The sequence below is a fragment of the Muntiacus reevesi genome, chromosome 1, assembly GCF_963930625.1.
Source record: "Muntiacus reevesi chromosome 1, mMunRee1.1, whole genome shotgun sequence".
Taxonomy (NCBI): Eukaryota; Metazoa; Chordata; class Mammalia; order Artiodactyla; family Cervidae; genus Muntiacus; species Muntiacus reevesi.
The window spans coordinates 46,998,569-47,019,750 of NC_089249.1; the positions used below are offsets into that span (position 1 = coordinate 46,998,569).

The 21,182-nt window shown below is 48.3% G+C and overlaps 1 protein-coding gene across 10 annotated transcripts; it reads right to left on the reverse strand.

The window, feature by feature from the left end:
* Window positions 1–1,702: 1,702 nt before the first annotated feature.
* On the reverse strand, window positions 1,703–20,969 carry PEX5 (peroxisomal biogenesis factor 5). 10 transcript variants are annotated; one of them, XM_065941989.1, is made up of 16 exons: window positions 19,185–19,812; window positions 18,833–18,868; window positions 18,365–18,497; window positions 17,803–17,934; window positions 13,274–13,379; window positions 12,640–12,730; window positions 12,144–12,254; window positions 11,808–11,900; window positions 11,183–11,302; window positions 8,502–8,645; window positions 8,247–8,317; window positions 7,662–7,874; window positions 7,258–7,423; window positions 6,773–6,930; window positions 6,248–6,468; window positions 1,703–2,313 (listed from the first exon to the last, which is right to left on the reverse strand). In XM_065941989.1, the coding sequence occupies exons 1-15, from the start codon at window positions 19,773–19,775 to the stop codon at window positions 6,267–6,269; spliced, it is 2,367 nt and encodes a 788-aa protein (XP_065798061.1). In that variant the 5' UTR covers window positions 19,776–19,812; the 3' UTR covers window positions 1,703–2,313; window positions 6,248–6,266. The 10 variants fall into 10 exon arrangements, with proteins under 10 accessions (XP_065798061.1, XP_065798073.1, XP_065798066.1 ...); XM_065942001.1 differs by lacking the exon at window positions 1,703–2,313 and adding an exon at window positions 20,880–20,969 and having other exon boundaries at window positions 5,092–6,468; window positions 19,185–19,347; XM_065941994.1 differs by lacking the exon at window positions 1,703–2,313 and adding an exon at window positions 19,969–20,094 and having other exon boundaries at window positions 5,092–6,468; window positions 19,185–19,347.
* Between the last annotated feature and the right edge of the window lie 213 nt (window positions 20,970–21,182).

Consider the following 21,182-nt stretch of genomic DNA (forward strand, 5'->3'; position numbering starts at 1 on the left):
AGGAATTTCTTGATTGTGTTCATAAATTTTATGTTAAATTGAATGAAGTCTTTGTAGCAAGAGTTATATAACTGATCATTTTAAACAATGAATAAGGAAGGCCCAGTTACAATTTAGTAACTGATGGGATGTGGGAGTGATGTTGGGAAGGAAGGTTTCCAATCTGGGAAGCTAGAGAGGAGGATGGTTTTAGTTATTACCTAATTGCATTAGTCAGGAAAAGCTAGATGTTGAAAGAAACACATTAGGCCCACTAGGAGGAAGATTTGGGTCCCAACTCCGTTTACTCCTGGCTTCCATTCACTCCTCAGTTTACCAGGCAGGGTCACTGACGGCATTTTAGGTCCCTTGAAAATCTGGGTGTTTTCCTTTGTCTAGTATATGAGTACTCTGATATATAGCCATAGGTCTCTTCAGAGAGGATTTGGAGAATATTTATTGAATGTATTTGTGGTAGCATCGCAGAATTCCTTTCAAAAGAAAGTATCTTTCCTTTCAGTCAATAACTAAGAAAAGACCTTGAACCTGGTCACAGGTTCGTGCTTTTCCATCGCAGCATCTGACGTCAGCCTGTTGCAATACTCTCTTGGACTATCCACCACTCACTCCATGGAATGCTACAGTCTGTTAGTCATTGTCCTAGTTTCCTGTGGGTCAGGGTTGTCTGATTTCCACTCCAACCTTGCCATCTATTACAGGAATTATGGCTGCCTTGCTCTTATGATTAAGTGTCTCCAAACAGCCTCTGCTATTCGGAATCCTACCATCATCCCAACAGACGCTAGGAAGCACAATTTTCAATTAATCTCATATGGTGCTCAGTATAGCTTTTAAGATTAATTAAGATTAATTAAAAATTGTGCTTCCTAGTGTCAGTTGGGTTAGTAGGAACCTGGAAGAGCTTTTTAATTGAGCCATGAGCCCCAGGATAATTTTCATTTTTAATTTATTTATTAACTTGTTCTTCTTTTGCAATTTCTAAGTTTTACACATTAGATTTCCTAGATCTGTCGTCCCAATCCCTTGTCTTTCCCCTCATTATTATGTCTGTTTTTTTTATAACTTTCTACAGTTTTTGCTTGCTTTTCAGATCATCAGTTTGGTTCTCAGTAGTGATCATTCTCCTCTTGTTTCTCTATTACATTTTCACTTAGAAAATCATGTTATTAATCTTATGGTTACCAGGGGCAAAGGGGGAGGATAAATGGGGAGATTGGGATGGACATGTACACACTACTATAAACAAAATAGTTAAGTATTAAGCATCTACTGAATTTGGGCTCCCTTGGTGGCTCAGTGGTTAATGATCTGCCTACCAATGTAGGAAACATGAGTGCAATCCCTAGGTCAGGAAGATCCTCTAGAGGAGCAAATGGCAACCCACTCCAGTATTCTTGCCTGGAGAATCCCATGGTCAGAGGAGCCTGGCAGGATACAGTCCATGGGGTTGCAAAAGAGTCAGACATGACTGAGCAGCTAAACAACTGTGTAGCGCAGGGAACTCTACTCGATAATCTGTAATGATCTGCGTGGGGAAGAATCTTTTAAAAAAATGGGTATATGTATATGAATAAATGATTCCCTTTGCTGTACCACAGAAATTAAGGCAACAATGTAAATCAACTCTACCCTCAGTAAATTTTTTTTTTAAAAATAATGTTTATTAGTCCAAAGAAGTCCTTTTGTGCTTTATTGACATTTTCTTGAGAATCCTGTGTGTGGTTTGAGGAGTTCTCTTCTGACTCTCTTATCAACTGGCCATGGACGAGCTCTGTTCCAATACTCTCCCCCTTCCTCTTAGCCCATGTAAATGAAGGCAGGGCCAACAAGCATTCAACACCCCCAGTCACCATGGAGCAACTCGTCATCTGTCAGTGTCCTCTGCAACACCTTTGATGGTCAAGGCAAACCCTGCTCCATCAGACTCACCATGGTTCCTGAAGGAGCTTGGCTTCTTGAGATAGGGGCCAGGCTGGGGGTGGGGAGATTCATGGCTGAGAAAAGATTATTTTGTTTGGCTGATTGATCAGGGGATCGGTTCAGTTTTTGTTCCATTTAGCATGAGAAATAATTGAGCATGCTTATTTAATGAAATGAAAGAGTCAGTTCTTGTTCAGTTGCTCAGTCGTGTCTGATTCTTTTGCAACCCCATGGACTTTAGCCCACCAGGCTTCTCTGTCCTTGGGATTTTCCAGGCAAGAATACCGGAGTGGGTCGCCACTTCCTTCTCCAGGGGATCTTCCTGGACCAGGGACTGAACCCACATCTCCTGCATTGGCAGGTGATTCTTTACTACTGAGCCACCAGGAAAGCCTAAAAAAGCCAGTAGGGAGGGAGAAACACCATCTATATAAATAAGACTCTCAAATTTATATACCAAGCCCTGACTTCTCCCAAGACTTACATATACAATTCATCTATCAGTACTTGATATCTATACTTCGAGAGATCTCTGCCTCCCATCTCACGTGTTCCATATAGAACTTGGTATTTTCCTTCCCAAACATGCTCCACCCAGTTTCCCCTTTCTCGGTTGAGGGCAACACCATTCCTGCAGTTGTTGAGGCCAAAAGCAAAGGAGTCAGTCTTCACTTCCTGCCCTCACCCTCTACATCCAGTCCAGCAGCAAGTTCTAACAGCTATACCTACAAAATCCGCCACGTTTCCTGCGTCTCTCTATCCTTACACCATCTCCAGCCTAGACCCTGCAACCAGAGCTGTCCTTTTTATTTATTTACTATTTTTGGTTGTCTTGGGTCTTCACTGCTGCACAGGGTTTCTCTAGTTGTGGTGAGCTGGAGCTACTTTCTAACGGTGGTGCTCAGGCTTCTCATTGCAGTGGCTTCTCTTATTGGGGAGCACGGGCTCTAGGGCACACAGCCTTCAGTAGTTGCTGCACGTGGACTTAGTAGTAGCAGTTCCTGGGTTCTACAGCACCAGCTCAATAGATGTGGCTCAGGGACTTAGTTGCTCAGCAGCATGTGGTATCCTCTCAGATTAGGGATCAAACCCGTATATTCTTTACCACTGAGCCACGATGAAAGCTCCCAGATTTTAAAACTAAATCATACCATGTCACCTTTCTGCTTAAAACTCTAGCGTTTTCTTGTGGAATTTAGAATAAAATTGAAATTCTCCACCACAATTAAAAAGAACCCAGTTATCATGCTCCTGACCACCTCCACCCTGTCTGCTACTCCTCCTCTCCCTACACTCCAGTTCCTTCCCCTTGGACTGCATGGGGCTCTTCTAGCCTCGGATCAGAGCCTTTGTCATTCCCCCTGGGATCTCAACCAGGCTCCCATCAGAACCCCCCATACCACTGGCTCCTCCTGCACCCCCCACCGCTGGCTCCTCCCGCTCAGACCACCTCACCACGAATGCCTTCCCTGACCACACTATCTAACGTTGCCCCCACAAACCCTCCATTGTACTCTCTAGTGCAACGTGTGACTTTATTTCTTCACAGCACATTGACTGAGGTTTTCATTTGTGCATTGTATTTGGCTGCCTTAGGTCTTAGCTGCAGCATGAGAAATCTTTAGTTGCAGCTTGTGGGATCTAGTTCATTGACCAGGGATCAAACCCAAGACTCCCGCACTGGAAGCATGGAATCTTAGCCACTGAACCACCCGAGAGGTCCCTGAGGTTTTCTTATTTACTTGTTTATTCTGTCACTCCTTCAACTAGTACATTAGCCGTGAGAGTGGGGACCTTGTCTGCCTTGTGAGTTGCATCCCTGGTAACCAAAAGCATCTGGTTCATGATGGGGGCTCAATAAATACTGGCTGAATTTGATGTGGACTCAAGATGCATCTGGCCCTGATGAAAAAAGCATCCACTTGGACATCTTCATGCTGTCAAACACAAAGCAGAGGAGATCAACCTGGAGATTTTGCTTAAACCAGAAGTTAACTCAACTCCTAGGCTATTTACTCTGCCAGACATTTCTCCTTATCTCCACACCACAAACTTCTGCATCAGCCTGCCCAGCCCACTCCCAGGACTCTGGGCCGTGCCCCACTGCCCTTCAGAGACCCAGGTGCCAGCAACAGATGCTCTCCTCCCCATAATGTTGTCTTTTTTTTTTCTATAAAAGTATTACACACACACTAAGGAAATTTGTAAATTACAGAGAAGTATGACAAAGCAGGGCAAAAGTCGCTCACAATCTCGACACATTTAACATATTGGGAATTTCTTCTCTTTTCAATGCATTTTCTTCTTGAGATAACTTGCAAAAAGTTTGCTAACCTTGCTTTCTCATTATATTGTTAGCTTTGTCATTGGATATTGTTCCTGAAATATAACTAAATAGCTAAATAATATTTCACTGTCTGGATTACTGAACCAGTTCTCTTTTAGACATTTCAAATTCTAACATGGCCACAGACATTTACTTCCAAATATAAAAATGTATATTTTAAAATTTTTCCCTAGGATAGACATCTTGTTCTATAAATAAAGTCACACGTTGCACTAGAGAGTACAGTGGAGGGTTTGTGGGGGCAACGTTATATAGCGTGGTCAGGGAAGGCATTCGTCGTGAAGTGGTCTGAGTGGGAGTAGCCAGTGGTATGGGGGGTTCTGATGGGAGCCTGGTTGAGTTCCCAGGGGGAATGACAAAGGCTCTGATCCGAGGCTAGAAGAGCCCCATGCAGTCCAAGGGGAAGGAACACATCTTGATATGTCCCTAGTTTCTGATAAAACCCGGTGGAGCCAGCATTGAAATGCTGGCATCTCAATACCCTAAGCATTGAGAAAGACTACTGACGTCTTCCATGGAATAATTTGTAATAAAAAATACCAAGCAATTATATTGTACCCCATATTTTTCTGTATTGAAGTAACACAAGTAAAAAATGCATGATTGCTAAACACCTGTCTCTCCTGCTAAAGCATCAGCACCACGAACACAGGGACCCTGACCATCCCACTCATGTACCTCCCGTGGATTAGGTAGATGCTGGATAATCGATGTTCCAGTGAGAATTTGAAAGATGAAGAGAGAAAAACTGTTGAACACCAACTTCCAAACAGCAACTCCCCTCCCACCACACCAACTGCACACCCAATAGCAGGACTCAAAGCTATGTCAGTTTCATTTATTCTTCATACAAATATTTTACAGCTTTATTTTTTAAATCATTTACACATATTCATACAAAGAAAAATAAATTTCAGGATGGAACCTTGGGACCATGGTACTTTAAAAAAAAAATCTCTCTGGTCATTAGCTACTCAAGACAAGGCAAGCGGCTTCGTGGCCACCTCAGGCATTTCTGGGGTGAGTGTGTCTCCTGGCAGAATCCATGCTCACCTTCCCCCTGGGGAGGTGGGAGAGGGGAAGAAGGCAGGCAGAGGCTCAAGGTAAAGCTGAACCCCCTCTTTGTTGGCGATCTGGCAAGGTGGCAATTTCTGAACTGGCTTTCCAGAAGAGCTGGCTCAGTTCTAACTCGCAGGTCATTCTAAGTGGAGGGGGATGACCACAATCAGGACAGTCCTCGTCCCACCTGCTCTGTCCTCCCTCCCCAGGCCCCAGACCAGAGCCCTGGACCTGAGCCCATCTGGTTCCTTCAAGGCTCAGTCTACAACAAGCCTTCCTCCCCACTCCCCCCACCCAAACACTCTGCAGCAACTGACCCTGGCACCCCTAAAGACCCCTCCCACAGTGATGACCATCACTGTGTGCAGCAGCCACCAGGAAACCCAAGCTGCAGCCAGGGGAGGTCCAAGGACAACAGAACCACAAGCACCCCTAAAAACCCGGCTCCGCTGAGCCAGATCAACACTTCAGTCTCACATGCCACCCTAGACACGGTCATCACAGAGGTGCTCGGTAGGACCTGCCCCACACCACTGCCTGAGGAGGCTGCGTGATTATCAATTCCTGGGAAAGGTCGGGGGAGGACAGATGTTACAAATGTGGCAGACCCATCAGAAACGGCAGCTGATGACAACAGTTACCCTCTATCTTTGGGTCCTAACCAAAAAGCAGCACCAAGAAAGGGCATGATGAGCAGAGATAGGGAGCTGGACAGACAGCCCTTGAATTACCAAGGGCTCCAATGACGTGGCTCCTTTTCCTACAATTATGCAGGAACTAGAATGCAGACTACCCACCCCTATGTAGAGGCGGCCCCTGAGAGGCGGTACCGCTTGTGGTCATCAGCCCGCCCCCTTGGTAGGCCCATTTGGGGAGAGGGAATCATGTCCAGAGCAGGAACTCCTCCAAGCAGACACTCACAGGGCAGCCCATCCCACTGTCACTGGGGCAGGCCAAACATCGCCAGGAGGGTGGGCAGGTCCCGGGCATCGGCTGCCCCGTAGGCATCGCTCTGGCCTAACATGGATAAGGCCAAACGCAGGGTGCTCCAGATATTCTCTGACATGGCGCCCCCTTCACCCCGAGGGCCCCGACTCTTCCTCTGCATGTTCAAGGCCTCCAGAAAGTGTTCCACAGCCTCCCTGCAGGGCAGAAGCATGAGAGCTGGTGAGAGGATAACCCAGGGAAGGAGGCAGGTCAGTGGGCAAGGGGAGAAAGCAAGCTGTGCCTGATGGTCAAGTAACAGATCAGAGGAGTAGGAGCCAGGGCCCACAGCAGGGAGGAGTTAATTCATTCATTCATTCATTCACTTGTTCACTCATTCGTTCATTTACTCAGTCACTCATTCACTAGTTCACTCATTCATTCATTCGTTCATTCACTCATTCATTCATTTGTTCATTCACTCATTCATTCATTCATTCCCTCCTCAGCAGATACTCTTACCGGTGGGCCCCAAGGTTGATACAGCTGATGCCCAGGTTGTAGCGGGACCGGATATAGCCAGGCTGGAGTTCAAGGGCCCGGCGGTACGCAGCTACTGCTTCTTCACTCTGGTTTCCATTGGCCAGGGTGGCCCCTAGCTTATTCCACAGCAAATAGTCCTAAGACAGGGATGGCCAAAGGTTAGAAACACCAGCCAGGCTCACATCCAACTCTGCCCCATCTCCCCTGGTTCCCCACTCTATTCTATTTCTCTAGCATGTTATGGTCCCATTCCTATCTCCACAGATCACGACATAACCACTCACTCCTGAAGACTCCCCTAAGCCCAGATGAGCTTGGACTCCCGCCCTTCCCTTCCCAATTCTCCCAAGGAAGCCAGGACGCAGAACTGGAAGGAGGCAGCCATGACACTGAAGGTTCCAACAAATGACTCCTCCCTGGGGCACAGAGTCGGGGCCTCTCTCCCCTCCTCCCCAGATGCTCACGTCGGGGCGGACGCTGAGTGCGGCGGTGAAGCAGTCCACCGCCTTGTCATACTCCCCGCTCAGGTTGAAGAGGACCCCTAGGCCACACTGCACATCAGGGTCGATGGATGTTGGGTCCAGGCGCACAGCCGCCAGGAACAGCTCTTTCACTTCAAGAAACAGGGAGCTGGGTGAGGAAGACAAAGATGCAGAAACGCAGGTGGATGGATACGTCTATATTCCCAGCACTCTCTTCACTAACTCATCATATACCCACGAAGTATCCGTCCACCTGCACCCTTCCTTCCTTCCAACCCTGAGTCTCCCATCCCCCCAGAACTGAGTGGCAATCCACCCCAACTTCCACTGTCCAGGTCCTCCCTCTCCCTGGTCACCACCCGCCACCCCAGGAGCCCCTCACTCACTCGGACAATAGGGACCCCAGGATGCGCCTGCTGGAGCCCAGGCCCACCCCACCGGCCCCCTCCTCCCCGGGAGCCACCAGGTGGGCATAGGCCGGTGTGTAGCGTAGCCAGTCTCGCAGGGTCTCACAGGCCTGCCGCTGCAGGGACTCGTTGGTGAAGCTCACAGCCAGTGCCATCAGGGCCGTCCGGTTGTCTGGCTTTAGCTCCAGGCACCTGTTTGGACCGAGAGGGACAGGGCTGGTCTCAGCAACCCTGCAATCCAAGCCGAGAGTTACCTGCCAACTCCCTCCATTCAGATGCAGAGGAATCCCCTACTGGTGGGTTATTAATAAAGTCACAGATCTGAGAAAGGGGACATTTCAGCAGCTGAGGAACCAGCCAGGGTCCCCCAAATAAAACCAAAAGCTGGGGAAGGAATAGAGACAGTTATTCCCAGGTTCACTCCAAACCTTAGAGCTTCATCATGAGAAAACACTCGTTAGTGGCCAGAAAGAAGACCAGGACCTGTCATTCTAAACGCTGTCTGCAGAGCTCCAAGACCACCCCACCCCTCCCCCCGCCGCGCCCCCCTTTCAGAGTACTCACTTCCGCAGCGCACTGATGGCTAAAAGTTCTTGCTCGTTCTCTGCCTGGGTGGTCCCCAGATACTGCCAAGCCTAGAGAGAAGGTGCCAGATTTCATCACCTGTCCCTTCCTCTGGCTCCCCACAGACTCACCATCTCACTCCCAGGCCCCCACCCCAGGCCGTGACCCAGACCCTAACCCTTGTGCACTACCCGCTTCAGGGCCTCCCTCAAGACTGGCGGAGCTCTAATTAGGTCAGAAGGAGGAGCCGCTCACTTCCATGTGCTTGGGGTCCTGCTGCACGGCCGCCTCGAAGAGCAGCACGGCATTGGGCAGGTCCCCCTCCTGGAGCCGCCGAAGCCCCTCCTCGAAAGGCTGGGGGTGGTCCCGCAGGGGGTTCTCCTCCTCAAAGTGGTACCCCTACAAGGAAGAGGAGCCAGGTGAGACCAGGTCTCAGAAGGAGCAGTCTCAGATGGAGCCGCTATGGAGCAGCGGGAATGAGATGACAACCAAGGCAGGCAAAAGACGGAGAGGAAGCGGAGGACCTCCACAAAGGGATCTGGAGAAACGCTGGCAAACTCTCCATGTCACGAAGCAGACTATCCGCAACCACAGTGAAGTCATCCCGCGCCGCGCCCACGCTGCCACCCTGCTCCCAGCAGCTGGAAAGCCTGGCAAACTCTGATCCACACTGCAATTAAACTTATTTTTAGGAAGTCTTTATCGGCTGATATTTCCATATCCTTGACTCCTCAGCACTGGACAAAGCACATTTCTTAACAGGATCTGCTTAGGGTGTGAGATAAGCTCTCTTTAGCTAGTCAAAGGGCATTTCTTGTTATCTTGCAATAGTGAGATAATATATAAAGGAAATGTGATTTGAGGCTCTACTATTCAAGTGCAACTCTCACCCAGCTCACAGAGCCCTGTGCGCACTGACAGAACAGCATGTGTTCAAGCACTTTGAAAAACTTAATTTATTCTCCAGTTTCATTCTTAAAAGTTATTAGTATTAATCTGTATCTGATAGTAAATTAAAGTTAAATTCCAATATCCTGAGGACAGTAAAGGCTTCAGAATCACGTCCTGTTCTAGCAGAGGTGTTCTCATTTGAGGGGTTAGGATGCTATTGTGCTGAGTCCTGTCCTAGGGCCATCCACGCAGCAGAGAAGTGTTAGGTAAACTGAATTCCTAGGAAGCATGTGACCGTGACAAGGGAACAAAATGCTCCCTTTAAGGAGAGCAGAGGTTACCACCACAAAACAACACACCAGAATGAAAGCAAGATGCAAAACACAGGGCAAGGCCCTTTCTGAATACAGTTAAGGACAAACCAGAATAAAACTATGAAATAGGGACATAGAGGAGGCCCTTCTTCACTATCATTGTGAAAGAGCTCAAGAACCAGAAATGCTTAAATTCTGCCAGCAAAGTTCTAAACCACTGTAAGCCCTCACAGATGCAAATTATTTGTGACAGATAAAATTTAAATAATTACAATGGAGATTTAAGAAACATGGCATACAGGAGATGGACTCGGGATGTTGCTGTTGCTCAGTCACTAAGTCGTGTCCAACTCTGTGTGACCCCATGGACTGTAGCCCGCCAGGCTCCTCTGTCCATGGGATTCTCCAGGCAAGAATATTGGACTGGGCAGCCATTTTCTTCTCCAGGAAGCTTTCCTACTCAGGGATCAAGCCTGGTTCCCCTGCATTGCAGGCAGATTCTTTACCATCTGAGCCACCAGGGAAGCCCATAACAACCTACAAGATGCAGGATAAGCTTGGGGTCACTGTTACAGCCTAAAAAGTCTAATCATTAGGCCTGATCCACTGTCTGGTCTGCTCAAACTTTCATAGGATCATACTGCAAAAACAGGATCGCAACTAAGTAGAGTGTATCCCATCACAGAATTTTCTCCTTCATTTTAACAGCCTACAATACGTGCTCAAGGTATGGCTGCAGTCTTGGAAATTTAAGGACCATGAATAAAAAAATTTACATTCAGAGACCCATGAATTTACTTGATAGAGTCAGAGCCACATCTTAAAAAAAAAAAAAAAAAAACTACTACTGACATATAATTCAATAACAGCAAAAGGCAGATAAAATCTGGATTGTTCATATGTAATAATAAAGTTTAGCATATTTTTGTAGAACATCAATTCAAATGTTTCTAATCCTAATTTTGCAATATCCTACCCAAGGTATCAAAGATGTCAAAACAGGGTTCAAGAATCTACAAGTGGGGACTTCCCTGGCAGTCCAGAGGTTGAGAGTCCGCCTTCCAGTGCAACGGACCTGGTCAGGGAACAAGATCCCACATGCCCTGCAGCGTGGCCAAAAGAATAAATTAATTTTTTAAAACAATAAGTAAAGAGATACTAAGTTGGAGGGCAGAGATGGCCTACTACCTAACATTTTCTACCAAAGGAGTTATCAATATTCTTAAAATGCTTTCAACCAACCTCCAAAGCAGAGCTCCTTGTTTTGTGCTCTTAACGCATCAGGTGCAAACCTCTATTTCAGGTACTATGTCACTTATGATTGTTATTATTAACTTTTATATCCCAAGAATAAAGAATACTTTCAATGATTGGAGAAGAACACAGAGTGACCCTAATGGTAAAGAACCCACCTGCCAATACAGGAGATTTAAAAGACGCAGGTTCGATCCCTGAGTCGGGAAGATCTACCTGGGAATAGCTACCCACTCCAGTATTCTTCCCTGGAGAATCCCATGGACAGAGGAGCCTGGCAGGCTACAGTCCATGGGACTGCAAAGAGTTGGACACCACTGAAGTGACTTAGCATGCTAGGGAGTAATCCAGGCTTCCTTTTCATGGAAGGGGACTCAAGAAAATGATTACTTAAATGTGGATACCCTTCAAATTCAGGATTAAAGGAGAGACAATAAAAGAAAGAAACCCTGCGACGTGAAAACAGCTACTTCTCACCTTGTCATAGGAAGCAGACGTGAGGTCGTCATGGTCAGAGAGCCAGGGGTGGGCCTCAGCATCACGCTTTGCCATCTCCTCCAACTCTGCCTGCAACTTGTCCCAGAAATCGACATCAGACTGTAAGGGAGGGAGGGCAGATAGGGAAGAAGGTCCATTGTGACCACCCCACCTCGCTCTCAGTGCTGCTATGATGGGCTCCCTGTGGCAGGAGCTCTTCCTTTCCCATGTGTCTCAGATCACTGAAAAGCTTTCCTTTGCTGCTCTTCCCAGATGCTGTTCCCAGGTCCTGACTCAATGGTCTGGGAGGCCCAGGAACTGGTGTTTTTGACAGGCACCCCCACCATCCCATGGCAAAGGAAATAGCAATCCACTCCAGTATTCCTGTCTGGAGAATTCCATGGACAGAGGAGCATGGCAGGCTATAGTCCATGTAGTCACAAAGAGTCAGACACGACTGAGTGACTATCACTCACACTCACACTCCATCCCAAGTAATTCTGACACGTTATGAAATACAGAACATTATGAAATACAACGTCCATCATCTCTGATGCTGGGACACCCACTCTCTCCACAGGAGCATTTCCTCCTGGCCTGGTCACACTTGGCCAGCTGTTCTCACCTCTATGGCCGACTTGGCTCGTTCAAACTCCATATCGAGGGCAGATGTGTTTACTGGTCTTGTGAACTGGTCAACCCAGGCCTCTGACGTACCCTGTAACAAAGCAGGCTGGTCATAGCACCACCACCAATTTTCCACCCACTGAACACCCATTATATAGCACCAACCTAGGCACTTCTGAGAAGAATATTCTCAGAATCTCTTTCCCGCCCACTCAGGACATGGATGCTACCAAACAAGCCGGCAATAAGTTCCCTTCACCCTCTGGGACCCCTAAGCCCACGGCTGGGGGCACCAGCAGCTCCGGGGTGGGGCTGGGAGGTGACAGGAGCCTACCTGCTGCTGAATAAACTCTGCCGCCCACTGCTCTGCCTGAGCTCGGCCTGACCCTGCGCCGGACTCCAGGGACACCTGCCCCTCGCCAATCTGCCGCACGAATTTCAGGAACTGGGGCACAGAGATACACACAGGCCACTTGGGAGAGGCCTTGCCGGTGTGCCCTCTCGACCATGCCCAGAGGAGCCTGCACTGACCCCTCCCCCTGAGGACCACCTCTAGCTGCTAACAAGATACGCTAAGGACCCTGGAAAAAGCGGAGAGCAGAGAGGGATCTCTGGCTCTAAAGATGGGAGAAGGCACAGAAAAGACAGAGGGTTACCAGGCGAGGAAGTGGGTGCAAGATTGGGAGAAGAGGCAGGGTCCTAAGTCTCTGCTCCCCAGAGAGGAAGGAGTGGACCCCGGGTCCCAGCTCTTTCTCTTTAAACTAAACGGGGGTAAGGGAAGGGTTCCCCTGACTTCTCGGATGAAGCAGCAGTGGTGAGATGTGGCTCACCTCAGAGTTAGCCAGCTTGGGGTCATCCACCTTGGCCACAAAGTCACTGGCTGTGTGCTGCAGGTCCTCCTCGGGCTGGTAATCATCATACCTAGAACAGGCGAGGATGCGCTAACTGTACACGTGGGTCTGCCACTACCTTGCCCTCACCATTCCCCACTCCCCGCCCGCAGTAGTTAAAGAGTTCTCTTCGGGGAACAGAGAGGGTGACCCGCACTCCACTCTCGTGAGTTGAGGACCCACGAATTCTGCTTTACATTAAAGAAGGACCTCTGGGCAGCAGGGGCAGAACACTAGCTACGTGCTTCTACCTCTCTTCCCCAAACCATCTTTGGGACAGAGAGAAGGAACAGACACCAGTAGGCTCCAAATTAAAGGGAAACAGGTGCATCAGATAAAGCTATGAATTCTTGGTACAAAAGTTAGGGTTCTTGATTCAATTACATTTGAGACATAAATGAACTGGGGTAATAGTACAAGTGGAAGCCTTAGAGTAGGTAATGAAGGGCTGCAAGTAGGTTTGAGGATGTGGATGGAAGAGCTTGGGGGGCACAGGAGCAGGCAGGGGTTGAGGGAGGGGACTGTCCAATGCTCATTCCATGGGGCCCATCCAAAGAGAAGAGGCTGGACTCACCAGCGATCAGCAGCAGCCGTTCCCTCCGGCTCTCCCAGCCACAGCTTCTCCTCTGACTGCTCCAGGTACTCCTCAGCCCAGCGGGCTGGGGACACGGACAAAGGGTCTGCAAAGAGCAGAGGGGTGGGCAGTCAGCGAGGGAGCAGGGAGGGGAGAATATGAACCAAGTCAAGGCAGAATCCCGCAGACATTCCTGGTCAAAACCAAGTTTTCAATATCCAACCCACTCCCCAGGGGCCTGGGGACAAGTGTACTGAGCTGGGGACAGGAGACCAAATAAGGCGGCTCAAGAGAGGGGTATGGACCAAACCCTTTTTGTTTGAAATACAAGAGTGCTCACTAAGACAGCAGGTGCCAGGCCTCCGGCTTCCTCAAACGCAGGGACCTCAGGAGACTGGGGGAGACATGGGTGCTCCCACTCCTTCATCAAGCCTCTGTCTGTCCTCTGTCTATACAGTTCATGCCCTCCAGGCCACAAGAAGCTCGTATTTCATCCTAACATAATGTACCACCAAGAGAATCTGAGGAACAGACTGCTGAGCCAGACCTAGAGATGTATCGGTCCACTCTGCCCACTGCATCTTTTTTTTTTTTGAGATGTAACATACAAACATGAAAGTATGTAGAGTGGGCCAGACTTAGGTGTGCTGCTTCATTAATTTCTACCTATGAACACACTTCAGATCACAGTAGGGACCAGTCTTCAGTTTCCTCGAAGGTTCCCACAGGCCCCCACCACTACCTACCCCAGGATAAACACTATTCTGACTTCTGTCACTTATGATTGGTTTTAAGAGCTACATTTTTCAGTCTAATTCCAGAAACTGTCTCAGAAGCTCTCGTGACAAAGGTTGCACCAAGGCAATCTCAGAATAAACATAACAAATGAGGCTGCTGGACTTTTCTCAACTTGCAGGACTTTGCTCTTCACTATTCTGAGGCCAAAAATAAAAAGAGAGAGAGAGACAGATTAAAGGACTTAAAGGGGCCCTAAAGAATTAGTACACGAAGTGAACGATGGGCTTGTGGTCTTCTTTCCTTCTGCTCTGCCCTCTTGCCCTTATACATGTTCATTCTGTCTTCTGAAGCTCTGTCACAACTTTTAATACCAAGGAGGCAAGCTGTCCTCAGTGTTGATTTATAACAGAACTTTCTGTTCCACTGAATTGACACTCTGTCTGAATAATTTCAACAAGCCAATCTCAACTCTGAGAAAACAATGCCAAAATCTGAAAAAAAAAAAAAAAATCAAGACTCACAGATATCACCTAATCATAAATAATAAGTGACTTTTAGCAATAAAATGAAGGATACGGTTTTGATCATGGACTTGGTCTCTTAATTTCAAGAGCTCCTAACATTTATATACTGATTTCCGTCACTGGCTTTTACAGGCAACATTTCTCTATCCTTTGCCCCAGCTAGACTGTTGGCTCAAGTCTGGAGACCTAATAAGGAAATGCCTAATACCGCATCCTGTTCTGTTGAAAAGTAACCAGTCCTTTCTCCTCACCCTCCAGTCACGCCTTCCTCTCAACTGGAGTGTTTTGCAAAAGCATATTCTGGCCATAAATACCCCTCAAATTACAGAGAACAGCAGTTCTGTGCAATCCTCCTTTACAGGACAAGAAGCGACAGAAGAAATACGAAATGACACAGACTCTACAATTGACAAGAGGAAGTTTAGGAAAAAAAAAAAAAATCCCAGAGATGCATCATCATCAAAGAGCCATAATTTCAATGTATGACAAAACCCACTGAAATGTTGTGAAGTGATTGGCCTCCAACTAATAAAATAATATTAAAAAAAAAAAAAAGAGCCATAATTTGGTATTTAACCATACTGGCCATGAGATTCAGGATTTTCTGGTATTGGGAATCTACTCCAACAAAGGATGTAAAATAAAACAATCAAAAGAATACTACCTGACCTTCAATGCTTTTTGAGCAAATCTTATAGAAAACCAGATCCATCTGCTTGCCTGTGAGATTGAACGAACTAAGGCCTACTGAGTGGGAGGGACTACCCAAAGTCAGGAGATCCTAGAGTGATACCCAGCAACCTAACCTAGATACCAGACATCTGACTCAGAGCCTCCACCTCGCTTCGATTCTCGGTGTGTGTTCATTTCATCTAGAAACATGAACGCCAACTCAACAGACAAAAACTCAGAAGTTCCTACCTCTACCTATGAAGTTTCCATATCTGCTAAATAACACAGTGGTCCAGAGGCAGGTTCTAGGGCCTTCCCTGGTGGTCCATTAAGAATTCGCCTTCCAACACAGGAGACACAGGTTTGATCCCTGATTCGGGAAACGAAGATCCCACACGCTGTGCAGCAACTAAGCCCACACGCTACAACTACAGACCCCACACTCTGCAGCCCTCTCCATAGGACCAGAGAGAAGCCTGTGTGCCACAACTAAGACTTGACACAGCCAAATTAATTCATCAAATTTAAAAAATAAAAAAAAGAAAGAAGGCAGGTTCTAGGGTCAGCCTACCTGCACTCGGATCCCAACTCTATCACTGACTCACTGTGCATCTCCTGCCCCATGTCTCCCTCCCCATGAATCAGTCAACCCTCTAAGTTTCTAAGTCCTTATCTGCGAAATAGAGATAATAATAACTACCTCACCAGGATTATTGTGAAGACCAGATGGAATAATGCCAGTGTAAAGCACAGAGTAACAAGTATTAGCTACTATCATCATTTCTGTCTGCTCAAGGCAAAGCCATACAAAAGTGGAAACATCACAATGAGATTGTTATTCCTTTTATTCCACAGCCTTTCTGCTGCCATCAAGGAGAGATCTATCGCCAATCACCATCTGCTAATTCTGGCCACTGGTCTTCCTATGAAAAGGCAGCTTTATCTCTCCTGACTGTCACGTAAACCCCACACACCATGTTAACTGAGGCGGTCTAAACTCAAAACCCCTTAAAGATGTTTCTCTTCTCTAGAGCTGAGCAATCACACAGTAGATAGTTATTTGGCCCAGAATATTGTCAAATAAGTGGGGAGGGTTGGAGTTCCATCAGGAAATATGTCAGACTAAAAAATGAAGAGACAGCACTTAAAGCTAAGGTTTGTACAAAAAGGTGAGTACTAGTTTGGTGGAGGGAACTTTGTGGTTAAAGCTCAGATTTTCCAGTTGGGGTAATTCCAAAGAAGATTCTCAATGATAGTGCAACGGTTCTAAGTACGGAGCCTGGAGTCAGACATAAGTTTGACTATCATCTCTGTTACTGAATGATTTCAGACAAAATATTAACCCTTTCAAAACTCAATTTCCATGTCTATAAAATGTGGGCGGAATATCTACCTTGCATCACTGTGAAGCTCAACTGGCTTTGAGAATATAAAGTGCCCAGAAACAAAGAACACCCACCGTTCTTCCTTAAACTCCAATTTAAAAGAGGGAAACGGAGTCATGATAAAAGAGACCAGCAGCTTTATTTTATTTTAGTTGCTAGATTTGGGGGGTTTTCTCCTGTGTGTAGAGGAAGGCCTATCTTGAGGAGAATAAACCCTGAGAGGCCAGAACCTTTGTGACTTTCTCCCTTAATCTCTCTCGTTATTCTTGGTTTCTTAAATGGAAATAGCCTAACAGTGCTCACTTTGAGAGCAATCAGGAACAGCAAAGCTGAAGAGAAGGACCTTGCTCAGGCCTGTCATCAGACAGGCTGAGGGGAGAAGAAGCAGCCCTACAGGGTGCAATGACCTCGGACAACTCAAAGATGGAAAATTAGGCTGAGACCCTGATGCAGGCCTGGCAGTACAGCATAATGAGTAAGCCCACCAACTCTGCAATCATTCAAACCCAGAGCCAAATTCCAACTCCACCACTTACAAAGCCGTGATTCCTTAGGCAAATTACTTAATCCCTCAGCCTCAGTTTTCTTATCTATATACTAAGAATAAAAACAGTAACAACCTCAAGGGTTTTCAGGGAGATTAAATGGACAATGCATTTAAAGCACTAAAACAAAGCCTAGCTCATGGCGAAGTAAACATTAGCTAATATTATTAATTTTTATTATCATCACCAAGACCGTACACTTCAGGCCTTTGAACTCCACACTTCCACTTTCCAAGGCTCCAACCCTGCTCAGGACGACTTAATGCCAGAATCCCCAGGGATGCCGTGAACAGCTCTTTCTTTCTAGGCAACACTGCCACCCATCCAATCCATGGATCCTCTCCACCAAACTACAATAATAAAGTTCCAGGTAACAAAGAAGAAAACCTAACTCCTCATGTTCTCTCTCTCCTCACAGTCTCTTAACCAATTCAAACCCACTCCTGTGCACAATATGTTTCAATTCTCTACTACCATCTAAGAGAAACCTGGTTCAGTGCCCTATAGAAAAGAGTCAAGAATTCAGAAAGGTCATAAGCAGCTGAAATCACTCTATATCTTACAATGAATGAGGGATAAAAAAAAAAAAAGAACATGAATGAGGATAACACTGTAGAACACTGCACCGTAGGAACCATTTTAGATTTTCCCATGACAAGCCTCACCTGTAACTTCAGAGATGAACTCTTGGGACCAGTCAGTCTCATTATACTCCTGAGTGACATCCACAGCATCTCCAGCTGCGAGAAACTCCTGGGCCCAGTTCTCGGACAAGGCCAAGTCTGCCACACCAGGGGCTTCAGAGAGAGACAGAGAGAGAACTGAGGAAAATACACATCATTCCATCAGGCCTCAGGAACTCTGTTGTTGCTCTTGTTTAGTCTCTAAGTCATTTCCAACTCTTTGCAACCCCATGGACTGTAGCCTGCCAGGATTCTCTGTCCATGGGATTCTCCAGGCAAGAATATTGGAGTGGGTTGCCATTTCCTCCTCCAGGGGATCTTCCAGATGCATGAATCAAACCCGCGTCTCCTGCATTGGCAGGCACATTCTTTACTGTCTGAGCCACCAGGGAAGTCTTGAGTACACGTGAAAACACTCTACTCTATTTGTCTCCTTCTGTAACTCAGTTCCCCAATATCAGCGGCTTCCAGATACAAAATCCCCTTGTCCCCATCTGCACAGAAAATGGTGATTCCCCTCCCTAACACCAGACCCAGGACCCACCTCTCTGGGGTGCCTGGCGGAAGTTTGACTGTTCAATCTCCTGCATCTCGGCCAGGAGGTCATCCATCTTGAAGGTCTGAGGGGCACGGGATACGAGAGGTGCATTCTGGTCCTGGAGGAACTCAGCCACCAACTGTCAGAAGAGAGACAGTAAAGCGAACCCAGCAAGAAACAGGGGCCCATTCCACGAGGGACACAAATGTCAAACACAAGGAAAGGGAAACATAGAACCCATAGATACGGAAACGCTCAAAGAATACATAAAGCAACAAAATTCTGTAAAGCAATTATCCTTCAATTAAAAAAATAAGTAAGTTTTTAAAAAAAAAGAATAAAAACCAACAAGAGAGCTGAGGCAACTCTCACTGGATCAGGGAAGTCAGCAGACTGAAACACATATGAGCCAAGTTTAAAGTAAAAATACAGTGAGCAAACAAAAAATGGGACAGAAGAGACTGATATGTTTACCTCATCTTCAGAGGCTACTCCCAAAGGCTTAGAGACCTAAGACAAAAGAAAGGGAGATGATGTGGTACAGTCGTGAAGACCACAGACCCATAACTCAGCCCTGGGTAAAAATTCCAGCTCTTCCATTCACATGACCTTAGCAAGTGACAAAACTTCTCTAAGGCTCAGTTTCTTCATCTATAAAATGGTTGCCTTCCTCTATACAAAGTCGTTCAATGCCTAATACAGTAAAGCTGACTCTGCAGTAACTGGTATTATTTGAAACACAATAAAGCAAGCAGTTATCCCAAAGTGTGCATCTGGACCCTCCATCCCAGGTCCCCACTGTGGTTTCCACCTCAAGAGCACTCACCGCCTCCGAAGCTGGGGCTCCTGGAGGCCAGGGGCCGGGCCTCAAGCCCTCCTGTCGAAGCGCCTTGTCCTGGGTGAAGTGCCCGGCCAGCTTCATGAGTGGGTTGGCACCCCCACATTCCGCCTCCACCAGCTCCCTCATTGCCATGGTGACCGCCGGCTCTCTGATGGGCAGAGGTTTGGAACTGAGGTCCAGGAGCCAAACCCTTCCCCAACCCACAACTCTGCCCGGATCTGTGGGAGGCGGGCAGACGTCCGTCCCAGGTGATTGGCCGCGAGCCACTGAGCCTTCTCGGCTTGCCCCCACCTCTGCCAGGAGTCGGGGGGCCGATGCCCTTCTGCCGCCCGCCTCAAAGGCTACCGCGCTCCGCCGGGGCCTCTCCAGCGGCCTCCACGACTGCGGTCTCAGGCAGAGGGACGGACGGCGACCGCACCCCACAGACGGGCCTGGACCCCAAGGAACCAAGGGGGACCATTCCGCAGCTGAGCTGTACGCGGACACTAGCCAGGCAAGGAAGAGGGGGCACGCGGCGGGGCCGTCAGTCCAGGCCCCCACACTCCTGTCGCACGGCGAGCACCGCGGAGGGGCCATTCCCGCCCCCTAAGTCACCTGGGCCCCTCCCCCTGTTCGGCCGGTCCTGGCCCACCCCTCCCGCGCTCCTAGCACCCCATCTCTCCCGCCCCGGTAGCAGCTCAAGCCCCGCCCCCGCGCCCCGCGAGGACACCGCAAGGGCGGGGGGAAGACCAGGAAGGTGTCCTCGCGCCCATCGGGGCCCAGAGCTCACCGCCGCGCGCCGAGCCGCACGATCAGGCCCGGCACCTGGTGCTGGCCGGAGGGGACAGGAGCGGAGGGGGCGGGGAGCCCGGGGCGGGGCTTGGGCTTAAAGGGGCAGTGACCGTCGCGCGGCGGCAGCAGCCCTCCGGAAGCGGTTGGAGGGGGGGCGGGGCTTTAAGTATGCGGCGCAGCGTAAAGGGCGGAGTCATGGGTCTTAAAGGGGAAGAGCGCTTTAAAGGGGAAGTCTCAGAGCGTCGACTAGGCGAGCGTTCGAGAAGATTGTGGACGCTAGGACTTATTTGATGGAAATCTCAAGAAGAATGGAGCTAGGAGGGCTTCCTGGGCTTTGTGGGGAAGCCGAGCACGCGGATCGTGGGCTCAGTTCGTTCTGCCTCTTCCCGGGGAGCGCCCTGTGACCCCGGCATGTTCCCTCCCTTTCTGGGTCTCGGTTTTAGAAAAAGGCCCTAATGCAGGAATAGTGGAGGTCAAATCCGGGGCCTTCCCCAGCCTTCCAGGCCTCCCTGCTTCCAAACTGCCCCTAGCAGGACAGCGTCACAGTTTCCATGGTGACAGAGGCCTGCCCCCGAATCCCTCAGCCACATCTGCGTTTTGGGGAAAATAGCACAAAATGACGACAAATTCCGGTGACTAAAATAGGGTCCAACACATCCTGAGACTTCAAGCTGGTAACCTACTGGGAAGGTGCACAGTGAGTCACTTGCCTCCCCTCCTTCCTCCGTCGCCACCTGTCAAGGTCACCGTGGTGACCCTATTCCCACGGCCCCAGACTGGGAGACACAACTATCGATGCAAGAAACAATTTTTAATCACAGAATAAGCCTCAGGTCCCACCATCTGCCACAAAATTGACTCTGTGTGTCAGACCTCAAGGACACTGGAAGATAAACCGTGAAATCTCACCGGCCTCCAAGTCCCAGGGTGTCCTGATGTCATGAAGAAGGGCAGGAGGTGCTCAGGGCTGTGGGCAGTTGAGCAAGGACAAGTTTGTGCCAAAAGGAAAAAAAAAAAAAAAGAGTAACATCCCAGCCGAGGGTGCAGGAGGGGAAGGTTATCAGCAGGTGGCGCGCTGAGCCAGGCTTGCTTCCTGACTGCAGTACATTTCAAAGGTGGAAGCCCCACGGGACCTAAGGGCTGTGTAAACATGTGTCTGATGGTAGAGAAGCTGCTCTGACACCTCAGGCGAACAGAATGGCAGGGAAAATC